The 25700-nt window shown below is 42.1% G+C and overlaps 1 protein-coding gene across 1 annotated transcript in view; it reads left to right on the top strand.

Moving 5' to 3' along the window:
* The first annotated feature begins 6271 nt into the window (after positions 1-6271).
* psd2 (pleckstrin and Sec7 domain containing 2) overlaps positions 6272-25700 on the top strand; it is a 52517-nt gene continuing 33088 nt past the window's right edge. The window contains exons 1-3 of the mRNA XM_037540630.1: positions 6272-6449; positions 23199-23737; positions 24504-25205. Coding sequence (XP_037396527.1) covers positions 23286-23737; positions 24504-25205 — 1154 coding nt within the window. The 5' untranslated portion in view covers positions 6272-6449; positions 23199-23285. The remainder of the gene's footprint in view (positions 6450-23198; positions 23738-24503; positions 25206-25700) is intronic.

The raw sequence follows: 25700 nt of genomic DNA, 5'->3' as shown, positions 1-25700 counted from the left end.
ATGCTCTAAAAGCTCCCTCACAGAAAGCTATTACATGAAAAAGTTTATGCATATGAAACCTGATGTCCGGGACATTATTCTGATAGTTTTGAGATTAGGTTTTGCCCCAAAAAATGATGGTGAAGAGGTACATGCAGGGTGCTGTGAGGCAAAATAGCCCCCTAACACTACTTCTAGTTTGTTTTCAACTATTTTACCACTATCTACATTACAGATAAATACTCAAAAGATACGTGTACGTTCAGCGGTGGTTTTGGATAGTAAATAAAATGGCTAGATTTGAGTTCTATGCATCAGAACCCCTAGTTCCCATCACCACCACTGTAAAAAAAAAAGGAGACAATAAGTTTCTCTGCAATTAAACATTTCACATCAAACCACTCTGAACAGGTCTGTTTACATCTCACCAATAGAATTATTCAGAAATGTTTAAAAATGGTGCAATTCCTCTTTAATGAAAAAATATATGTAAACATATATATATATGTATATATATATATATATATATATATATGTGTGTGTGTGTGTAACAAACAAAAGCATGCAATGTCGAGGTTTACGAATAAATATACTCGTCTGCAGGTGTAAAGGCAAGAGGTGTTTAGCAGCTCAGTGGAGCGACCAGATCAATTCTGTAGAATTTCTTTTTCTTATTCCAGCAAAGTCAGCAGTCTGAATGATGCAAACATACACACATACATACACACACATACTGCACACAGTGAAGACCAATTCAGCAAATAAGCGTGCACGCTGACAGTGAGTACACACACACACACACGCACGCACGCACGCACGCACACACACACACCCACACACACACCCACACACACACACACACACACACACACACACACACACACACAGTAACAGATGCTGCACCTCACACACACACACACACACAGAGAAAACATACAAAAGCAGAGTGGTTAAACTCCATTGTATTTGCCTGCTTCTAATATGTGTGTAGCATTGCCTTTGCAAAAAAAAGGAGCTGCCGTCTTTGTTTGGTCTCCCTCCTCTATTACTGCTTAAGTTGTCTGACCTTTCGATGTGGCATTACTGTCACTGCTTATTATACGAATAATGTGGGCCTGAATGTGGAGATATTAAAACTACAAAGGGTTTTAATTTCCTTGTGTGTTATTAGATTCACACTGAATATCATGTCTTTTGTACCATGACATACAGAACTATGGATATGTTCTATGCCCATATATAGTCTTCAACCTGATGGGTCATTGTGTGGCCTGTATAACATGATAAGTCCCAGTTTGTATTGTTGCTGTCATAGCAAAACCCCACTCAAAAATCACTTCTTTTTACATTGTGTGAACATTTTATCAGGTAATCTATGACAGGTAAAATGAAGAAGTTAAACTAGCTACTTCACTGTGAGAACTGGAAATAAAAGAAAATAGACTAAGCTAGGCTAAGAGACTTACTAGTAAAAACAAGAAAACAAGGCAAAACACAAACTGTACTCTCCTCATTGAACTTTACATTCAATGCCAAGCAATCAACCAGGAATAAAGAACAAGGAAGACCTGAAACAATCACCAGGCAGAACTACAGACAAGACACAGGTGCAGGGCATAACAAAAGGTTAAGGCTAGATAGAAACAGAAATAGCAAAACACAAAAGCTTATGGCCAGAAACAGAGGTAGAGCAGGACATTACAGAAACATATGAGTAAGTCAGTAACTGTGAAGTTATTACAAGTTATTAAGAATATAAACTGTAATGCCTTACACTACTTTGTGTTACATGTTACTGTGACACATTACTTTGCACCACCAACACTGGATGCAAGGTTTGGTTATGATGATGTATAAAGACACTAACAGAGCGTGCACACAGGCACCCTTTATATTGTATGAAGATTTAATGAATAACAGATTGACAGAAATGTTCCAAAATGATTAGGAATAAAATCTTGTTACATTAACGTACATAAAAATAAGACAAAAAAACATTTCCTTCTTCTTTATTACACCAGTGACAGCGAATACAGATGTACATACAAACTGAAGGTTGCTGAGGAGATTATCATCCAGTCAAAGGTTACTGCATGACCGGTGTCTTGGCTATGAGCAAAGACTGTTCAGTATGACCAGTCTCCCCTCCCCCAATATCAACCAACCTCTCTCTCTCCCCTCTCTCCCCTCTCTCCTCCTTCTGCGAACATGAATGCCAGCCAGCCCATCCGTCCATCCATCCGACAGAATCCACCCCAGCACGCCCCTGTTCCCCGAGCCATAGCCACAGCCAATACCGCCCTACCCTGTTCCTTTTCCGCTCTCGCCACATCAAGCCCAATGCCAAGCTGGCCTGGGGGCATGCTGGACCGCCCTGCCACTCACTCATCCATTCCTGCTGCTGGATTTGCCCCCTGACCCCAATTCCATCACATGCGCTCATTTTAGGCCCATACCCCCAAGTCCTGATCCAGTCTGGGTGTGAGTCAACCTCATGATGCCTGATTTTCTAAGCAGGACTGTCTCCATGGACCTCGCCCACAGCTTCTGGTCCTTCAGTCTGCATCCCTCCCCCCACATTAAGATAAAAACCCCCACTGCTAACCAGCTCTCCGAACAAACCACCTCCTCCCTTCACCATTTCTTGCTGTAAGAGTCTGCCTCTCTGTCTGTGCTCACATGCAGTCTTAAAAATAAAGGCACCAAAAAGGTTTTCTGTGGAATGATGCTGTAGAAGAAAACCACCAGAGGTTTGGTTCTCTAGAAAATGTTGAATGGATGAGTTTTTAAAGAATTATTTGTGTAAAAGAAACATACTAGCATGAAGATCCTTTTTAAAGTTTAAAGAGCCTCTACATTCCGTTTAGTCTCTAAAAGTCAAGGTTCCTAAACTTTTCTTGGCTTGGATATATGGTTCTAGCATAAACCTCAAAACTAATGATTTATCATGTGTCAGTTCTACATGTTTTGACACCACAATTTCGCTTCTTAAAGTCAGTTATAGCTCCATGCATTCTCTTATCATCGTAACATCTGTCAGTTCATCCGTTCCTCTGTCCGTCTGTCTGTCTATTCATCCATCCATTCATTCATTGTGTGAAAGTTCTTCTTCAAACTTGCATCGGATTCGCTGAATTATTCCCTTGGGGAATAAAAGTGGTTCTTCCAGGGCATAATGCTAAGGAACGTTTGGCATCTTTATTTTTAATATTATATTGTCCTTGGCCATCTTTCAATTTCCACAGGGCGTTGGAGAGTGGAGCAATATGGGTTGCACATTAAAGGTGATATGCATCACACTTCCCAGTAAATTCTGCCCTAGAATTGGCTTTAGCCTTTATATCCTAATAAACACCATTATTTCAGCAGAGGAGCTCATCCTAGATCAGCGTTTTAGCTTGGAAATGTCCAGCCATCAGACATGCTCAGAGAGACTCTAGCGCAGATACCACATTGTTCATACACTAAATGCACATGAGCAATCACGTTCCATCTGTGCTGCCCCATTACAGATTCCATTTACCCAGTCGTCCTGTATTTTGCACTCTCTCTTTTCTCTGGCCTCTGTCCTGCCCTCAAGCCCTCCACAGAGCTGCCTACTTATCCCCTTTGCCATCTGTCAGTTGCATCTTCTTCCCCATTCGTTCGTTCATCCATCCATCCATTCATCCATTCACCATTTTTCATCCAATTCCATCTTGTGTCTATTCGTCTCCCATAAAGTGAAGCATTATTTATCCCTCAGTACTTCAGTTTCTTTAAATTCTTTTCATCACTCCCCGATGACCAACTGATTGATTCATACATCAGTTCAACATTCATACATTTATCCTTCCATCTGTCCATTCATACATACATACCTCCGTCTGTCCATCCATCCATCTTATCTACTATTTTTTTCCATCCACTTCAACCCACTCAAACCCCACACATTCTCACATCATTACACCACATTTTTACTTCTATGAACAGTTATACCTTCCCATCCTATTCACTGTCACTATAATATTCATCTATTCATCCATCCATCCTTCTATTCACCATTGTTCATTCCATGCCTACCTCTATCCATTCATCAATTATACAACAATGCACCATTTACCCCTCAGTACGTGTCTTAAAATTGTGAATTCATCGTTTGAATTCATCCTTCTGCCAAATCAACCATCCATCAGTTCTCTGCATCACAATATCATATTTTTTTCTTATAAACTATTACAGGTCCATTCCACTCACTTGTTGCATCATACAGCCATCCATTTGTCTGTCCATCCATTCATTCATCCAACCATCTTCTATATATCCATCCATTCATCCATCCAACAATCCATCCATCCATCATCCATTTATCTGTCCATCCATTCATTCATCCAACCATCTTCCACCCACTCTTCCATCCATCCAACAATCCATCCATCCATCCATCATCCATCTATCTGTCTCTCCATCCACTCATTCATCCAACTTCCACCCACTCACCCATCCATCTGTCCGTCTGTCCCTTCATTCATTCCTTCATCCACCCTCCAGCTATCTACCTGTCTATCCATCTGTCCATCCATCCTTTCATTCATCCATCCATCTGTCTATCCACCCATACATCTGTCCATTCATCTATCCCTTCACCTTTCACCACTCCTACACATGCCAACCAGTCAATACATTTATCCAATTATCCATCAGTTCTACACATCGTAACACCACATTTAAACTTCTTAGAAAGAGTTACAGCTCCATTCCATTCTCTTGGCACTGTCTATCCATCCATCTGTCCCTCCATTTATCTTTTCATCCATTGATTTATTCATCCATCCATCCATTTAACCCATCCTCTCCACTACTGTTTTCCATCCATTTAAACCCACTCACACCACACCTCATTTCTCACCCCACCTCCCTCCACTCCATCAGACAGCGATCTACCCCATCACACCTCTTCTCTCCACCCTCCCCCACTTTATCACCTATTCCTATGTTCCTCTCCATCTCTCTCCATCACACTCAACACACAACTCCCATCAGACGCCAGACCAGGCCCTCATCTTTCCCCGCCCCCCCAGGCCCCTATCCCAGGGGGTGGAAGATAGAGAGAGGGAGGAGGGCTAATGAATAAGTGATTAAGATTGACACAGCCGGCCCCCAACATCTGGGGGTCTGCTCTAGCCTTACTGCCTTTTTTGGTTTTGGTTTGGCGACCACCGTGATCTCTTTTCTTGTTTCTTTCTCTCTCTCTCTCTCTCTCTCTCTCTCTTTCTCTGTCTCTCTCTCTCTCTGCAGCAACCCGCCCACTGCTGTCAGTAATTTGGATGTTTCCCTTTACTTAGATAATCAAAGAAAACTATACTTGAAAAGACACTTATGATAGAAACCAGTGGGTAGGAGGACATCTCTGTGGCACGTTTAAAGGGATACAGCGTTAATTTACCTAATCTCTTTCAGCTGCAGCTGTACTATATGGCTGCTGACCATAAGCATAGTGGAGCTTCCATGTACAGAAAACCCACTGACTCAACAGAAAACTGATTATCCATGAAAAATGATCATGTGAAACAGATGCAGCAGATAAAGACTAGACTGAAAAACCTGGAGTATTCCTTCAAACAGACTGAAAGGTTCTTTAGGGTACCTAAGACTGCTTTGATGGCAACCTTCCAAAATACCCTTTATGTTGCTGTAAGAGTGAACCTGCAGTCCCTGATGCGTCATTAGCAGGAGATGGAATGCTGTGGTCTTCCTACACTGGGCTCCAAGGTTTACTCTGCATTACAGGGTACTCATGAGTTATGACTCCAGCTGTGGGTCAGGGAGCACTTCAACAGTCAGACGGTTTTCCCTGCTTCATTATTTACGTCTATTCCAGTGGGCCCGTCTTTGTCCAAAGCAACACAGTAATTACTGCCTGCATGTCTGTTTCCAAGGCACTTCTTTTTTATTGAAACAGTTTGATCTTTGGAGCATACTTGTGTAAGCTTTGATGTATTTCCAGATTATATAGTGCGATACAACTGATTAAGAGTTCATTCCCCCTTTAACGTCCCTCTGTCCTCACTGCGCTCGGTTGCACGGAGCGGTGCAGCACAATCAAAAAGCATAAACATTCCCTTGAAGCCCGTCGCGAGCTGTATAATGTATAATTGATGCGCAAAAGACCGAGAGCAACAGGGCCGAGAACCGAGAGCCTCGCGCGCGCCGTTTACCCTCATGCAGCGAGGAGAGGAGAGGCGCTGCAACTCGCCCGCACACACACACACACACACACACAGGCGCGCACACACAGAAGCGCGCGCGCACACACGGATCCCCATCACCCAGGCGCAGCCAGACGGGACTGCCGCCTCGCGCCGGCCGGACCTGCTGCGTGAGCCCTGAACGCGCGCTGGTGGGAGGAAGCGCGTGGATTGCTGCTGCAAAAAAAAAAAGAAGAAAGGCTTCGTCTCGATTTTAACGCTGGACGTGAGGGTCTTTTGCAGGTGAGCACAATGATGCATGCACGTTTGGGTGTTGCGTTACGCCTCCATGTCCTCATAGCCATTTGAACTAATGCATAGGAGAAAATCACGCTTTTCACGCTCAGTGCATGGAGCGTTTCTTTGCATTTCGTCGCATTCTGGGATTTCCATCCTCGCGCACGTTCATGTGGCATCGCAGTAGCATGCTACGCTTTAGCCAGCATTTGCTGTACCGGCAGTTTTTATCTTTCTCTTTTACCCTCTTTCTTCCCCGGATGGCTTGCTCAATGCACTGCAATCAATATGCAGCGTGCGCGCGGCTCAGGGTCGTACTGGGCCTTTTTACCCCTTTTTTGTTCCTGCTGGCGTTCGAGCGAGCCTTGCTGATTTACATGGGGGACGGGCGCTCTTTAAAAAGGATCCCAGGCTCTATTTTGGAAAAGGGAGAGAAGCAGCAGCACTAGAGGCGGCAGCAGCACCAGCAGCATAGAGGGTCCCCCAACCATGCTGTTGCCATGGTTACTGCGCGGGGAGGCCGGCCGTACATGGCTGAGGCTCAGAGCGGTTTACTCCACCACGCTTAACACAACGGCTCCCTGTGTGTGTCTATATGTTTCTCTCTCTGACACCCACACACTCTCTCTCTCTCCCACACACACACACACGCGCGCGCGCGCGAGCATGCCAAAGTGCCTGCTGTTTTAGGCAAAAGCCCCAGATGAGCAGCTCCGAGCAGGTGTGCGGGCAGAAACCAGTCATTGTAGGTGGCCTCCGAAGTCGACCCAGTCAAAACAACCTCGCTTTTCCAGCATGTTCCACAAAACCTCCCTGAGCGTCATGCGCTGTGGACCGGTTTCAGGTCAGGCACTCGGCCTAGTCATCATTCATTTCGATGGAAAATGTACGCAAAATTCTCTGCAGTCCATGACTTGGCTTAATCCCTGACAAAGTTTGTAGACATCTGCTCATCCTGCATTTCTTCCAGAGTATTGGGAGGGAGTTTGTCCCCCTGCTCTGCAGGCACAGCCTCCACTCTTCTGGAAAGGATGATGGAACATCTAGGTTTGATCGCACTCAGCCCAGAGCATTAGTGAAGTCAGGCACTTTTGCTGAATGCCACTCCAACTCATCCCAAAGGTGATGGTGCTCAATCGGATGCTGTACCTCTACTCCAGGCCCAGTGCATCTAGCTGGTAAAGCTAGTTTAAAGAGGGGGAAAACCCCCTCAGGTGGCGTGTCTAGAAGGTGGAAGGCAGTTTTGAAGGGCTTCATGCGCATCAAGGAAGGGCTGGAATTTTTTTAGTTTTCTATACCTGGCTGAATAAATTTGCTAGTGATGGGCCAAATTTGGTTAGTGCCAGGTCACTAATACTAGCTGTATTAACCTCTAGCAGTCATTGTTAAGAGCTTTAGGGATTCCCAGAGATTGTGTTGTTTGCCCAAAGCATGCTGGGTATTGTAGTAATGGATGAAAACGCTGAGGAGTGATACAATTCTGTCTAACCTGTGAGGCTGAGAGGTGCAGTCATTTTAGGCCGGAATGTCGCTTTAAAGTCGCTGAGTTCACTATCACAAGGAGTGTCTGGTTACTTTTGGACACCTCTGTGCTGTTAACGGCACGTGAGTGCCCATTGTTCAGCAGTTCGCCGACAGCGTGAGCGGCGCGTGTGCTAAGCTAAGCTACGAGCTCGTCACTTAATTCAGCCGAAATAAAGGCGTCAGACGCGCCGACATGGCAGCGCCAGACCAGACATTAGACGCCTGAAGAGTCTCTCTCTCTCTCTCTCTCTCTCTCTCTCTCGCTCTCTCCTCTTTTTTCCTCCCCCTCCTCGTGAGGAGGGACTCCACCGAAAGGGCGACTGTAGAGGATGAGCTTAATAAGATTTATCCCCGAGAATGATTTAAGTGAAGACGTTGTAAGTGATACGACGACGATCCAACACGACGTTTGACCTTGAAAGCAGTGGATGTGACAGAACGGGGTGATTTAACACGGCTGGCTAGTTCACACTCGCCTGTTAGTCTACTGATATGTCAGAAATGAACCAAAAAAAAAAAAGAAAGGAAAAAAGCCTCTGCCTCAGCTTAACCCACTCAACACGCTGTTAAAGCATCGGTTTGTCAGTCCTGCACTCTTAAAATGACGGTTCTTCAGTGGTTCTTTAGTAAAGATAATGGTTCAGTTTACAACCATGGGCTCTGTCTAGAACCATTTCATGCTTAAATTGTTCTTTGCATAGTGAAATGGTTCTATATAGCCCCAATAAGGTTTCTGCTATTGTATATCCATCAATCTGAAGAACCATTTCCCCATGCAAAAAAACATTTAAGCATGATAGAGAACATGTTGTGTATGGTTCTATATAGCACCAAGAAAGGCTCTACTATTGTTACACACTTGTCACTATAACAAATGTAGAACCCTTTTGGTGCTGTATAGAACCAACACGTTTCAGTATGCAAAGAACCACTTAAGCATTAAATGGAACTCATGGTTCTCAATAGAGCCATTCTCTATACTAAAGAACTCTGAAGAACCATCTTTTTTAAAGAGTGTATGTTTCTAACTGATGCAGTGAGCTGTGCTGATTTGTGCTGTGGAGTCCACTGTGTGTAGGGTGACTGTGCGTAATGTGTGCTTGCTTATACGTGCATGTGTGGCTGCCTGCATCGCCTTGAGACTGAAAAGGGTTAGTGGGTCAAACAGGCGATCAGACTGCAGACTGCGTGCGCTGTGTGGCAGAGAGGAGGAGGGAGGGTGAGGTGTGTGGAACTGACCGGTGAGAATACCATTTCTCATCTCATCGATTTGCCTCACTGCCCAGCCCTTCCCTGTTTTGAAGGGCTCACATCATGGAAAAGTGAATCTTCCTCACTTTGTTGAAATAAAAGGTTCGATCTAGTATGTTAAGTGTCAGAGTGTACAGTTCATAGTCCATACAGCACATGCATGAACCAGCTTGTTTTGAGTTGTGATAAACTCATTTACATGTATCTGCATATTGAGCCTACAGCAGTTTAGTCCTGTTCATTCACACTAAAGCTATAAGGGGTGTTTCAGCCTGGGCTGCTTTGTGATTGAGGAACAATAAAGGTGCAGCCAATCAGAATAGGGGTCATTTGCATACACCTGTCTTCAAGATACAAGAATTTCATTGTATATATTTCATCTTAAGAGAGATTGTAAATGGTAGTGTAACAATGGATTAAGACATAAAACCATGCAAAGTTATAAGTAACTTAAAATTAAAGGATGAAATCATGTAGGTTATTAGCTCTTTAAAGGAATAGTCCAGCCATTTTCAACCTGATCTCTGTCTGCTGCATTGGTAGTATATGGTCAATTATAATATTCCCTTTGCTTAGAAAAGAACAAAAACATATTGAATGGGAAAGTGTTTCAGCATCTGCCCATTGACTTCTATAATAAGTATTTTTTAGTAATTGGCTTTTCTGTTCTTGTACTCTTTCTCAAGGAAACTACAAGGAAACATCAAAATTTTTGTCCATGGTAATTAGCCATTTTCTACAAATGCAACAGGTGGAGAATACTTTGAAACCACTTAAATTAATTGCTGAATTTAACATTTTGGCAGAAATAAAACATAAAATATGATATCAGTATATGTGGCACATACCACATTTAGTGTGCTGTTTTTCCCAATATGTTAAATTCAGCCAACAAAATGTCATTGTGCATTAACATGAGCAGAAGTGTGTCCTCTGCAGAGGACTTGTTGTCATGCGCTAACTTATTTTCACTTAGAAAAACAACAAATCATGTCATTTCACCAGGGGTTCCCTAAACTTTTCCATACAACTGTAAGGCCAATTGCTATTCTCTGCTTTCTGCAGAGCTGGGTAGACGTCATCTTAACCACCAGTGAGCCTGGATCCAGTGTGCTGCTTCTTCTGCTGATTCTCTATGATAAACCTTTCAGTAGGTCTAATTAGCTGTGTGGTAATGCTTTCTTTTGCTAGTGAAGTTCTGACTCTTATCTCAGAGAATAATCCCTAGCCCAGAGTGGCTGATTAAGCTGGTCTGTATTGCTGTATCAGTCTGTTTTTCCCCTCATTGCTTTGGGACTCTTCTGTCTCACTTTGTCTATCTTGTTAGTCATCCACCGCATAGCACAGTCTTTTTGCCTTCCCTAAGGAATGGTGCCTGGTTTTAATACGATCAATAAAGAGTCGGGCCTAAAGAAAGTGTGAGTGGGCGAGATCAAGGCAGGACAGAGGGAGGTGGAGGGGAGTCTGGAGAGGAGACAATATAGCATTTGTAATGCAAAGTACCCTATCTATGCTGCTTGTTTTGAAACATGTAGTGTTAAGTCCCAGAATGCATCACCTGAAGAAGTCTGTGAAGGCTACAAATGCACTTTTTCTAATGCTACTGAGCATGTCTTAAGTAAAGCACCTTAACACAGTGGAGAAACAAGGGCTTAGATTCTGCCACCTCTGAGCACATGGTGCAACTAAGATTTGAATCCCTTGAAAATCTACAGACTCACCACTACAATGGATAGGAGCCCCTTAACCAGAGGATCCCTTCAAAATCTTCACATGTATGTCTGTTACCTTTTTGTAGACTTTATGGACCTCTCAGCGGGTCCAGACCTTTGTTCCTCACTCTCATAACTATATACCTCACATATTAGCTTATTAGTTACTGAATCATATATAATAATTACTGGATAATAGGTCTTAAAGGAATACTCTAGGTTTTTCCAACTCATCTGTAGCATACGGTCATGCTACATCATCATGCTTCCCTGTACTAAACCTGCTGACTTAAACCAGAAGCCAGTGAGAAGGTGATGAGGCCAATGACTGCTCGGTAACCTCTGTTATGAGTGTTTTTCGGGTCAGCTTTGCAAGAAAATGAGGAAAATGATTGCCCATGGTCGTGGTGGCGTACTATACAGATGACTTTTAAATTAAGAACTGAATAATAAGCCGAGAGTTTAAGGAAAGGCAGTGTGAAGTTTTTTCTAAGGGAGCCATAATTCCATTTAATACCTATTATTCAAATATGAAGAATCAAACAAATTTAAAGGGGAATTACATAATTCAATCAATGAAATGTAACAAAGTAATTCAGAGTGGATTCATTTCGGATTCATTTCAGGGAAATTTACCAATTTAATTTCTTTAAAGGGGCGGTGTTAGAAACAAGGGGTCTTTACTGTCCAAAACAACCAGTGAACCTAATGTCCGTTTATATGCAATATTGATAATGTTAAAGTAGTCATAAATCTGGAAGAAATCTATTTTTGGGGAGACTATTTTGCCTTATAACACCCTGCATGTAAATCTCCACCATGAATGCTTCGGATGTCTGGTTCCTATCAACACCTCTGTGAACAGTTCTGACTCAGAGTGTAATTGTTTTCTAGAATCATGCATTTCACATCAAACCACACTGAATATATTTGCTTAGATCTTCACAATTGCAGATATTTAGAAAAAAGATGGAATTCCCCTGTAAATCATTTAGGCCAAACATGATTTTAACCCCTTAAGATCCAAGGCATATTACATACCAATGCATATGATATGGAACTTAAGTGCAAACTGGCTGAGCTATTCTTAGGTTATAGAAGTATGTAATAAACCTTTGGATCCCTCAGTGGGCCCTGGTTTAAAACATATAAGCATTTTAAATCATAAACTGAATAATAAAGTGAATTAATTTGGCAGCACTAGTCAGAGAATAAAGACTGCTACACTTCAGTTAGCTGTCACTGTAGTGCAGCATGTGTGCAGTAATGCAGTATAGTCATTATGCAGCATACTGTGGGCCTGCTAACCCCTAATAAAGCATAAAAGAGAGAGATTAAGATCTATGGATTGTGTTTGGCACAGTGGCCAGACCTTGGAGATACCTGGTTTAAGGGGTTAACACAATGTTTTAAAATTATAACAGTTTTCTGTTGACAAATAAAGATACTACATAAGTGCACTTATTTCCTAAGTGCCTTGCTTCAAGTAGGACATGCTACTTTAGTAGAAGAAGTAGATAAGCAGGCCTGTTAAAGGTAATTGGATGTCTTTGATTATGCTGGAGATGACTTGCTTGCAGTGGTGTCAGTCTGTTTGAAGTGCGTGATAGAACACATGTAAGAGTGTGTGTCCAGGGGTCCATGCTGGTTGGGTTCTATGTGTACAGCTTTTCAGTGTGCAGTATATTTATATGGTGTAAGTGCTGGTATGTTTACAGTACAGAGTGAGAGAGGCTGAGTGGCTGGCTGACTGAAAGTAATTAAGGAGAATTGATCATTCTTAAGAGCGCTCTGTTCTGCTGACAGCACTGAAACACACACACACACACACACACACACATGCACACACACACACACGCACACGGACACACGCACACACACACACACACACACGCACACGCACACACACACACACACACACACAGAGATACAGCAGTGTGTGCAGGCGCTCCTCAGTTTTCTCTTCTTATGTGTTTGTGGATGAAAAGAAGCCATTTAAAACTCACTGTTGTTCTTCGCTTGTGAATTGTCACACATAACTCTCTCCATCTGCCTTTCATCTGTTCTGCCAGAATAATAATAATCCAGCCTCTTTATTTCTGACTGTCTCTCCCTGTCGCTATCTGACTCTGTCTCTGTCTGTCTGTCTGTCTGTCTCTCTCTCTCTCTCTCTCTCACTGTAGAGGCTGGTTAGTAGCAGTGATTTGTAGGCTGGTCTGTGGTGTTGAAGCTGAAGCTGGATTGTGAGTTTACGAACATCTGCCAGCCGCCCAGCATAGGGACCCTTAGTAATGCTCCAAATAACAGCCCGCCTTGCTGCAGAAAACAAGCCTGCATGTGTGTTTGGTGCGTGTGTGAGTGTATTTTATCACTGTCATATTAAAAACTTCATAAAGCTTTTTTTGCACCATTTCAAAGCAGCATTTTACATTGTTAGAGCATTTAAAGAAGAACAGAACAATAGTAATGGTGCAAAATTCTGTGGATGAACATGTAATAATAAAAATGCGCACTACAGTGCAAAAGTCAGAGGTTACACTTCATTTATTACAGTCAAAACAGCCATTAACCCCTTAAATGGTCAGGGCCCACTAGTGGGCATAGTTTTATTACACACTTCTATAACCTAACAATGGGTCAAATAGTTTATGTTGAAGGTCCTGTTTTTACTGAATAATAAGCCTCATTGTGTAATAAGCCTGAAATTTTAACCCTTTAAAAACCCACACTTGTTACATAGTAAGGCTTATTATTCAGTAAGAACAGTATCTCAGGGCCCTGGCCATGTAAGGGGTTAAGTACAAGTTATTCATTTTCAGGAAATATTTCTGACATAAGACAATCCTCTTAGATTAGGAAGAGGAAAGAGGAGAAAATCAAGCTCCACTTTTACATCACATCTGAAAACATTCACAGGTGTTTCTGTCCATCCTGTGGACTGTCCACCCCCGAGTCCAGATCTCGACATAAATGAATGTGATTGGGATTGTTTGAATTAAAGGAAAAATTTTTTGGTTTTTTTGAGGTTTTTGGAGGTGTGGAAAAATATCGCTGCAGACTCTGAAAAGCTGAAAGCAAGACTCCTGAGAATAATGAAAGCTGTGATGCAAAGTAGTGGACACACTGAGTAGTGATGAATGTAATTCTATATTTAGTTGTTGAGGTCTCTGTTTTTTCTTCTGTTAAATACATTAACTTAATGGTTGATTTGACTGAAAATTAAATGCATGAAAGTACAGTTCTGTACATGTGTGTGCATGTGAGGAAGAGAGAAAAGAGAGACTCATCAGAGTGGATCTTAAATGTCACATGAAAGCATTTTGTCGAGTCAGAGAGACTCTGCCCTTTATTCTGGATCTTTATCTTTATTCCGTAACCAAAAGGTTAAAGGTCACAATATCACAGAGATGGCCACGTCACCCCCCACCCCCACCACAACCACACTTACACACGGGCATACACAACTCAAACTCCGTTTGCCTGATTCAATCAACTTGTCATATAACCTCTATGCCACATATGTGCCAACAGAAAGGTAACAGTAAACAGATTTTATTTCCTGGTTAATGCAATGGAAGTTTCCACAAAGGGTCTGGACTGAACAGTAGCTGCAGTTTTATGGCCATTTGATTGAATTAGGCCTTAGGCTTTAAATATTCTTAAACTGCGGCATGTGCGTCAGAGCTGTGGAAGAAAGCTGCAGCTTCTCAGTCTAGCTGCTGGAGAGGAGAGGAGAGAGGAGAGATTTCCACTCTCTTCTTTAGCCAGGGAGGGGGATTAAAGCATCGAAGACATGCTATGTCATTTATATCATATTCTGTTTTAATCTCTCGTCCTCTCTCTTTCACTGTCTCCCTCGCTCCTCTGCACTTATGAAACAGCTTGCTGTCTTTGTTTTATGCGTCTCCTCAGTCCACCACATCGAAAACCCTTCCAAATCCATCCCTGCTTCAGCCTTAATACATGTAGTGCTGGATGATTGTCATCTACACTGATATCTGTATGCTATACTGGTGTATACAGTAATATTGATTTTCAGTTTTGAGGCTACAAATAGACAGGAACCTTTATTGCTATAGCTGGTGTAAGTAGTCATTTGGGGCTCCTAGCCACCAGGGGGCCCCACATGTGTGTAATTTTTAAATATTGTTTGGTGATGAGTCAGCATTCAGACACTATTGGCTGTGTTGTGGTTCTAATTAATAGGCCTTGGCTAACTAGCTAATATCCAAGATAAGAGGTAGTATCTAAGATATGCAGTAGGGTTGCTACCTCAGTTAAATTCCTTGATCAGTTACTTGATTTTTTTTATTAAATTCAGTGCACAGTTAGCGGCGCTCAGTCTAAGGAAGATAGATTAGGATGACCAGACTCCCCATTTTGGTCCCCGGCTGGAGCTGTCCCCGGAAATGTCCTCACTTTTAACTGCAAATTAAAAACACCAGAAAGCCCTAAAAAAGACCTGGCAGCAGAGCAGATGGGCAGATGCTTGTTTTGGCCATCAGAGGGGGCTGGCTGCTTCTGTCTACTAACCACTTCCACCACTTGCTCACCTAGTTTTATAGAATACTGAGGCATTTTCCATCTCAAAATGTTGTGCACCATTTTGCTACTGTGTAAAACAACAGAAAACGGTATTCAAGGGGCTTTGAGGTAGGTTTTCTCATTTGATAGGTGGTTAGAGGTGTTAACCAATCGGTTATGTGTATATAAACCCTGGCATATTAAAAAGGCAATGCACACAATGGATTCTGTTAAAGGCCTCTACAAATGTGGCTGTTGCAGCTTGGTGTATGCACATACTGAAGACGTTAGAAGACATATTGAAGTATATAGGTATGTAAGCATTAAACACATATTTGAACCCATTTCATCAGAATCTGAAAATGTCTTTTTCGAAAGGAACCAAGAATGGCCTTCTCAGCTGCTGTGTATGCAATGTTTGCGTAACGCAATAGTGTTCAATTTACCACCGTTTCTGTTTAACTAAACATTTTTGCCATGTTTTGTAGGGGCTGAAAGCTGTAAAACCTAACCAGAAGCTGTTAAGTGTCATAGTTCCATGGTTTACCATAGCCTCACTTACCATGGTAGGCTACTGTATGATTTTTATGGTTTACAAAGTTAGTTACCACCCAACTTTATTGGTCAGCCTTCACTATGGTACATGAAACTGGAACTGTCCCCTCTTTTTTATTCCATAGATAAAAACACTGGATATTGACCGATGAACTGGAAACGTCCACGGCTTTCATTTCAGAAGTTTAAGCCACCTTAAAATTGATGTTAGCTACATGTTCAGCTACAGATCTCAGTCTTCTCAGTTACTGCATTGCATTGCTCCCTAGTACATAATCATGCCACCAACAGTGCACCTTTCCCTGAAGATTGATCCTACGTTGTTGGTTATCTGAACTACCATGCTAGAAAAGTCAGCATAGATCAATATGGCTGGTCACTAGCAAAACCAATGTATGTTGTGTTTTGAATGCTGGTAACTGACTGCATCAACTAACATGACCATGTTGGGTGACCAGCTAACCCAGCACCAGAACAGCACTAGAACAGCATGGAATTACCTTGTCGGCAAGGTAATCAAACCCATTCACCCATTCTTTGTGTACAAATGGTTTGATTATAGGTGGTTATATGGTTGTAGATATGCATACTTAGATGCCGTGTTGGGTCCAGCCAGGCATGTCAACAGTGCCGCCATTTTGGGGTGGTCAGTACCTTTACAGTGTGGCAGTGCAAGAAAGATACTGTCCAAAATTATACTATTTCAAGAATATTGCACTCATAAAGTGGGATAGGATTATGTAATGGAGGGAACACAGTGATCCATGCTCATGTTTGTATGATGCGTCTTGTTGCAATAGTCTATTCAGGGGATCTTAACTTTATGTAGTAGTTTTATTTACTATCATGGTTTGTAGCTAAGTAAGTTAAAGTGTAGATATTCATAATAGTTTAATCTTACCACCTTCTTACACAAGCCAGCTTCTTGTTCAAATTTTCCCATTTCCCTTTAAATGGAGGAGGTTCAGGTGCCAGAAAGTAACTGCTGCACCACTTAAGGTTGATCGGGGTAGATTTGAACAAGAAGCTGGCGAATTGGAAGCAAACTTCAGCTTCATGTTTTGGGGGTTTATTTTATTTTTATGTGTATTATGATTAGACATGTGTCACACATTGATGGATTTGCTGGTGTATGTGAGATGATGTGTGTACCAGAGTGCTAAGCTTGGTTTTTAAAGTCAGGTGCAGACTGAATAGTTTTGTGCTGGTCAGAGTGGCAAATTAGCATGATCACCGTTATTAAAGAAATGAAAGCTACAAAGAGCAGTGCATGCAACCTAGATTAATATATGTTTGAGGAGTATTCCAAAACAAATTTGGTGAAAATTGTTTGAGTAGTAAGGAAGTAGTGGCCTATTTAATCCTGAGAACAAGCAGATCTTGACCACTCCAACATGACCAACGCACAGACGTATCGCCTCAGATAGAGAACAACAGACAGCATCTAGGCATGTATATCTATGGGATAAAGATAAGCAGTTGAAACTTCATAAGAAATGCTAACATAACAAAATGATTGGATTCCAGGATGATTTGTGTCCAGACTGAAAACCAAAATCCAGGACAATCCAGGAAAACTGTTAGGCCAAGCTGCTAGCTAGCTAGTTTACATTCATCTATGAAAACTGTAACCCTATACTCAATTGTAGTTTAATGGTTGGTAGATTAAAAGACACACATATTTGTTTAGTTGAACAGTAATTTCAAACACTGAATATTTGGAATTACTGTTTTGCATAATGTAAAACCAGTGTTGCTGCAGATACCTGCATAAAATGACTAATATGATGCTAATGTTCTATACATTTTCAATGATGAACAGAAATGTAGATACCAAAAATGATGAAAGCTGATTAACACAGAGAATTAACTCATAATAAATGTATATTTGTAATAGTGATTTTTAAAATGCTTAATCTCACTGATCATATAGCTAATCATACTTACTTTATTTCAGGAATTTCCTATAAAAATTATTTCAGTTTACTATTTGTTTTCCATGTTACTGTCATGGTTGGCTCCTCCCACTACTCCATGTGCCCCTTTGTTTTGATCTTCCGTGTGCATTTGTTTTGGTTTTCTAGTCCTGCCTCCTCGTTTCATGACTCCACCCCTGATTGTCTCCACCTGTGTTTGCACCTGTCCCTTGTTACCCATATATATTTAAACCCTGTGTTTTCCCTTGTCTGAATTGATATCTGCTGTGGTGTTTGTACTGTTTGTACGTTGGATTCTGGTTTAGTTTTGTGAGTTGTTTCAAGTGAACAGCATAAAGGCAGGCTCAGAAACCTAGGCTATTTTCACTGGTACTTGTGACTAGTGACAATAAAGGGATTAATTCATTCATTCAAATCATTGCTTTACTATTTTTAGTAAATGAATCTTAAATAGATTAAGTGACCCTTATTAGTCCCACAAAGGGGAAATTTCACCTCTGCATTTAACCCATCCATGAAGTGAAACACCACATACACTAGGGGGCAGTGAGCACACTTGCCTGGAGCAGTAGGCAGCCCGATCCACAGCACCCGGGGAGCAGTTGGGGGTTAGGTGTCTTGCTCAAGGACACCTCAGTCATGTGCTGTCGGCTCTGGGGATCGAACCGGCAACCTCACGAGAGTGGTTTCCTAACCTCCAGCCCATGACTGCCCCAAACAGTATCACTGGATATCATGATGCAGTGATTGGAAAACACTGATATTCATTGTCAGTCTGTTGTTTTATGTTGTCATTTAATGTGAGTCTGATGTGTACAAAGTCAGCATCGTACCGCAGTATTGTGCTGCACTGCTGCAAGGCTGATATCAGTAGTAGAAGTTTAATCTTGCCAGCATTCTGCCTCTTTAGAACTGCAGTTGTCAAGTGTTACTTTGCCTCTTGTGTATTTGAATCCTTTTATCTTGAATCCTCACTGCATTTATTCACACATCAGTCTGTGCTTCTCAGGTTTCTGTTGACATTTCAAGTGCAGGTCCTGCTGAAAAAGGCCGAAAAAGACCAGGGGTGGGGTGATTTCACATATAAACTTAGCAACACTTGCGGTGATACAGAACAAGATATATATATATATATATATATATATATAAAATGTATATATATAATGTATATATATATATATGTGTATATATATGTATGTATATATATATATATATATATATATATATATATATATACATTGTATCACATGGGTCTTTGTATGCTAAATCAGGAGGTTTCCATGATTGGGATGCCATTTAATCCTTGTAGTTTAAACTTCGGCTTTTAAAATGATTTTTCAACAGTAAATATATGAAATGTATTGAAACATTCAAAAATGTATTAGCCCATTTCAAAAGCATATTTCTTTTTTTCACACGGTCTCTTAGCCGATAGTGCCATAAATGAATAACAGTGTTAAAAGTAGCAGGGTTTTTAGCAGTGAATTAACAAATACACAAAATGTGGTTCACTAGCATCCATGCTAATAGTACAATGACACTAATGGCATTCTAACACTTTACACAATTTTTTTTTCAAGTTTCAATAAAAATACAATGCTGCTCAAACACACAGTCAATATGCACTCATACACAAAACATCCATAATCTCAATAAAATAACCAACATTGACATAAATGAAAAGAAACAAGGTTAAGATTGTGGAGCAAACTTCAAAAGTCTGATAGCAGAAGGGCAGGAATTGTTATGGAATTGAGATGTTCTGCATAAGATGCTTTGAAACCTTTTGCCAGAAGCTAAAGAAGAGCTTTTTAGAAAGGCACTGTACTGAGTGGGAGCTATTTGCATAGATTTTAAATATGCACCACTTTCTCTAGCTGCTCTCTCTCATGTGCTGTTGTGCTACAATACCAGACACATATGGAGGTCAGCACACTTTCCACAATAGCTTTATTAAAACGTATCATACAGTCTCTAGTCGCACCAAATGTCTTAAGCTGTCTTACAAAGAAAAGCCTTTGACGAGCTTATCCCCCAACAAGACAGTAGTGTTGCTCTCCTACTCGAGAGATGAGCTGATGGTTGTCCCTAGGAACCCTAATCACCTCCTCACCATTGATGGTCAGAGGTGGTAGGTCCCACCTCCATCTCCTAAAGTGAAACACCAACTCCTTTGTCTTTCCAATACTCAGGCTTAAGTTATTCACCCTGCTCCACTCCACTGAGGCCATGTCCCTGGATGCTGTTTCATTGTCAGTAGATACCTGTCCCAACAATGTTGTATCATCCACAAACGTATACAGTTCAACAGAGTTAGAATCGGATACAAAGTCCCTGAAATACAGAGAATGTAATAGAGAAGACCAAATGCAGCACTGTGGGGCACCAGTATTGAGAATTCATGGAGTGGAAACCAAATAATTCCTTCAATACTTTAAGTAAATAACTTCCTCTAATGTATAATTTGAGTTACAGGGTTGAACTTTCAAAGTGATGTCATCTGGCATCACAAAATCACTGAAAATGATGTGATAGAAATTTGGTTGATGCAAATTCTCACTGAGCATGTGACTTCTGGAAATCTCAAAGTGGTGAAAGCGTTGAGTGAATGTTATGGGACATAATGTAAATGTACATTTTCATAGCCAATGACTTGGATGACCCATGACAAATGATGTTTCAGGCATGGGACATTAAATTAATTCAAATGTTTTAAATATTTCAATGGTTGTATTTCAAGGTACTGTTTTCAAAGTGCTGTCGATTTTTCATCTGAAACATTCACATAGGTTGTTGTGAAGGTCACATTACCTTTACATACATATTTGTAAATGTAATGTCAATGGGACACAAATGGCACCGCAGTCTTGGAGTCACTGCTTTCTGGATTCACCACCTGGATGCTTACTAACTTTTTTTGCTGCTGTATATTATTGCTAATCTGGTCAATGCAGCCTCTTCAGTTCAGCGCAATTGTGCTTCATCCCTGGTCTAACACATCAGTGGTGCTAGGGGCTTGCTACCACCCATAGCACCCCCTGAAAGATGTTCACAGGCATACTGGCATTTTCATATATCATCTGAATGTAATTAGGTTAGTTCATACACTGAGAATGCACAGCAGGCTGCTGATATAAGATCAGTCTTGTTTTAACCTGCTCTAAATCAAAACATTAACTGACAACCTAAACCACATCATCAGTCAGTCACTATATATCCACTCTGTGCTCATAAGATTTATGTAGTGGAGTATTTCTGTTTACCTGTTTCAACATAGACTACTTTCTTATTCCTTATTAAAAAGGAAACGTTCAGAGTGAAACCTGCTTTTGTGGATTGGAATCACTGCAACACCACAGTGGTATCACACTGACTATACATAACCTATAGACAGACAGACAGACAGACAGACAGAACTGTATTGATCCTGGAGGGAAATTGCAGTGTTGCAGTAGCAACACATATAATTACACATAAACTTACATAAACTATGCAGAAAAATACAAAAAAGAAATATATCTACACATAAGTTAAATTACATATTTATATGGCATATGAGACAGATTCGCTGTATTTACAAGACAGCAGGCACTGAGTGGTTTGAAGTAGTCTAACAGCACATATTATAGACATGACTAACTTTGAGTTGCATCCATTTTGTAGTGTAAAGTGCATAGTGAAAAGTGTCATTACAGCAATGGTTGTGATATTACAGAGTTACAGTGATTCAGCAGTGGTTCAGCACAGTTCAGATAGCAGGAGATCAGTACCGTCTCTGCAGTAAGGAGAACTGTTGTAGAGCCTTATAGCAGTAGGTAAGAGATCTCACACGGCGCTCTTTAACACAGCGCAGCTGTAACAGACGGCCACTGAATGTGCTTCTCTGTTCATCCAGTGTAGCATGCAGAGGCTGTGAGGTGTTGTCCAAGGTGACTAACAGCTTGTTGAGCATCCTCCGTTCTGCTACAACCTCCAGAGAGTCCATCTTGACTCCTACAACAGAGCCTGCCTTCCTAATAAGTTTGTTTATTTAGTTCAGAGCACTTTTGTTAATGCTGCTGCCCCAGCACACAACAGCTCAGAATAGAGCACTAGCAACAACAGACTGGTGGAATGTCCATAGGAGCTTAGTGCACATATCATCATCATCATCACTTTTATTTATATAGCACCTTTCCCATGCTCAAGGATGCTTTACAATCAAAGAACATCAACACATTAAACAAAAGGACAATACAGGTAAACAGTCAAGTATAAACGGAACAACAATAGCACAGTGAAAACAAGTATGTCTTTAACAGAGATTTAAATGAGGACAGAAAGGTTGCATCCCAAATAGACTGTGGGAGAGTATTCCATAACTTGGGAGCTACTACATTAAATGATCGACACACATAGAAACTAATATAATGTAGGATCATGAAGAAGGCCTAGATTTTGCAATCTCAATGTACGGGATGGGACATATAGATGAAGAAGCTCTGCCAAGTATTGAGGAGCCAGAATGTGCAGAATATGTTATAAGGAGAACTTTGTACTGAATACAGAATGTAATGGGCAACTCTGAAGAACAGGGCTGATGTGGTCATTCTTTTTTGAAAAGGTGACGATCCTAGCAGCGGCATTTTCAACATACTTTAACTTAGTGAGCGTTTTGACAGGGAGGCCAGAAAAAAGGACATTGCAGTAGTCCAGCCATGATGTCACTAATGCATGCACAAGCATTTCTACATCGGCTTGACTGAGAAATATGGAAAGATGCTGTCTTAACAACAAATTGATGTGGATGTCAAAAGAGAGTGTAGGGTCAAAGATAACTCTGAGGTTTTGGACGTGGGAAGAAGGTGTTACTAGAATCCTATCGATATTATTGCCAAGGACAGATGAAAGCAACGTTATGCCCTTCAACCTGCCTGTGTTGAAATATTGGCACAGTAGCAGCCATAGTGTGCCCCCGTAGCACCCCCTTCAAAAGGTTTCAGCACCCCATAGCAACAATATCCAGTGCCACTCCCTGACAACATCAGTTCTAGCATGTAACCGCTTTCAAAAATGTTCATAAGCTCTAACAGGGGGTGAGATTAGTGCTTAACTCTGCAGGAGGACAGCTCTATAGGAGCAGGATTAGCAATATTTACCACAGAGGAATATGCAAGGTCACTTCATATTAATGTTGTGCGGCAGGAACTCATTTACAATTACAATCGGTTATTTTTACCTTCAACTAATACCTTTCCTGCCTTTCCCCTCAGAGCTGTAACCTTTGACCCTTAAGCCCTGTGCTGATCCCTGACTTTGCGACCCTGGACTGCATACTCATTCTGACTGAAGAGGGCGCCATGAGCCAGGAGGGGCAGGGTGACCCCCTCAACACGCACACATCACCTCCAGATGCACTTGCAGAGGCCCAAGAGGATACCGACAGCCCTGAGACTGGAGATGTGGAGCAGGAGAAGGAGGCAGGGGAGATAAATGTTTCAGGCTGTAGGGCTGAGGAACCAGCAAGTAGGGATGAAGGAGAGACGGAAGTAGATCCAGAAGTAAAACCAGAAGACGAACAAAATGGGGATGTGCTGGCTAACAGAGAGCAGAGGACAGAAGATGACGAGCAGATCAGAGATGGTTCTAGAAAGAATGAAGGGGATGAAAGTTGCTGCCTGCAGGCAGAGCCTGACCACAGCAAAGGAGACATTGACAATGTCCCTAGCACTGAATATGAGGGTCATGACGTCCTCCCACCTCCATTGGACCAACCCACAGAGGATTCAGCAGAGCTGCAGCACACTGTGAGGTCAGTAATCTAATGATTTATATCAGCTGACCAAAGAACAGATTAGGATTAGCCCACAAAATAAATCTAAATCATACAAATCATCATTGTTCAGAGAGAGCAAGTGAGAGAGAGAGAGAGAGAGAGAGAGAGAGAGAGAGAGAAAAATCATTTGAAGGTCAGCACTGTCAGGGGCATGTTTCTGTCTCTGGGCCATATGATTAAGAAATGGACATGCTTTAGGGTGTAATAAGGATAAGGTCCTAATGCATGTTTTGATCCAATGTGAGATCAACACCTTTCTTACCCTGTCTGAGATATTTGCATATTTGTGTGTAAAACAGGAAGAGCAGGATTATACTTTAGGCAATATTTTGGGGTTGATCAGGGGGCACACTAAGAGTGGTGTGCTTAAGAAAAAAAAGTTAAGCACTGTCAGAAGTGGGCTGTAACACGTGTGTACAAACGAAGAGTAGGGAGATATTTTGGGGCTGAGTGGCGGGGGAGCTGTCCTGGATGAAGCACTGCTCTGCTGGGATTCTGCTGCTCCATTCTTGATGCATGAGTGTGACAGTGGCGCAGCTATAGTTAGAAGTATGCTTACGCCATCCTGCTCTACGAACACCGCTGTGCACCAGCCAGCTGCTCCACTGTTTGCAAAAAGCTGCCGTGTAGCCTTGGCAAATTTTATAAAGCATGTAGTTTAGCAGATGAAGGTGCAACTGGGGAGCTATCGTGGAATATGGGTTGCTGGCGGATGCACTAATCAGGGTGTGTGTGTTTGCAGGGTGCAAAACGGCACTAGTGAGGACAGTGAAGGTCAGGAGGAAGACGAAGGCTGTGACGAAGAGCCAACTCGAAGGAACCTGGACACGTTCAGCTCCACCTTTGAGCTTTCAGTGGAAGAAGCAGACGCGGAGGTAGAGGAGGAAGAAGAGGCGCCAAACCAGGACAGCTTCAGCTCAGCGTTTGAGCGCATTGTGGAACAAGCCTGTGGATCCACAGCACTCGAGGACGAGGACGAGGAGGAGGACGGTGGCGAAGAAGAGCGTGACAGGGCCAAGGAAAGCCACGACGGCTTCAGCTCCACGTTTGAACGCATTGTGGAGTCAGAGCTGCTGCGTGGTGGCACTTGCTACAGTAGCCTGGACTCACTGGACGTGCTGTCGCTCACGGACGAGACGGACAGCTGTGTGAGCTTCGAGGCACCCCTCACGCCGCTCATCCAGCAGAGGGCGCTGGCAGGGCCTGAGCCTCCAGAACTGGAGCTGGAGACCGTGCAGGAGGGAGCTGAGACCCAGGAGGGGGAGGGGGAGCCAGACACTGGAAGGAACGAAGCGGGCTCCGGAAGCCCCCTCCGGACCTCCATCCCAGGCAGCAGGTCTGAAAATGTCCTGAGCCAGCCAGCACAGTGGAGCATTCCCAATGGATTCCACAATGACTTGTCAGGCAGCATAGAGAGGCCAGGAATCCTCCCCAGCTCTGTAAGGTAAGGGTGAGGCAATGTGATTCAATGTGACTCAAATTCAATTTAGTACACTATATTCTTACACTGTACACTATGTAGTTCAGTATATAATGCTCTAATGTCAATTAAACAATTAAACACGCATGAATAGCATCCATCAAGGTTTCAGAACTGGGGAGGACACTATGAAGTTCCTTATTGCAGATTCACACATCAGTGGTGTAGTCTTCTTCAGATGCATGTTTACCCACCTGTCCATGATCTACAGTTATGTGCAAAAGTTTTGCTAGTCCGGGTTAAATGACATATTTTGTTGTTTTTTGAAGAGAGATCTATACAACAAACTATTAAAAAAAATTTTCATACACTCTTCCCTGCAGTACTCTTCTAGTTCTGCGAAATGTTAGCATGTTTAAGATTCGCCCACAGATATTCAGTGTTATTCAAAGTTATATTTGCTTAAAGAGTGTCCTGATATTTGATACAATTCATTCATGCATATGGCTGCTGTCAGAA

This window comes from Pygocentrus nattereri, chromosome 8 (assembly GCF_015220715.1).
Source record: "Pygocentrus nattereri isolate fPygNat1 chromosome 8, fPygNat1.pri, whole genome shotgun sequence".
Lineage (NCBI taxonomy): Eukaryota > Metazoa > Chordata > Actinopteri > Characiformes > Serrasalmidae > Pygocentrus > Pygocentrus nattereri.
Note: the sequence above shows the minus strand (reverse complement) of the source record. Positions and strands in the feature narration are given on the sequence as shown.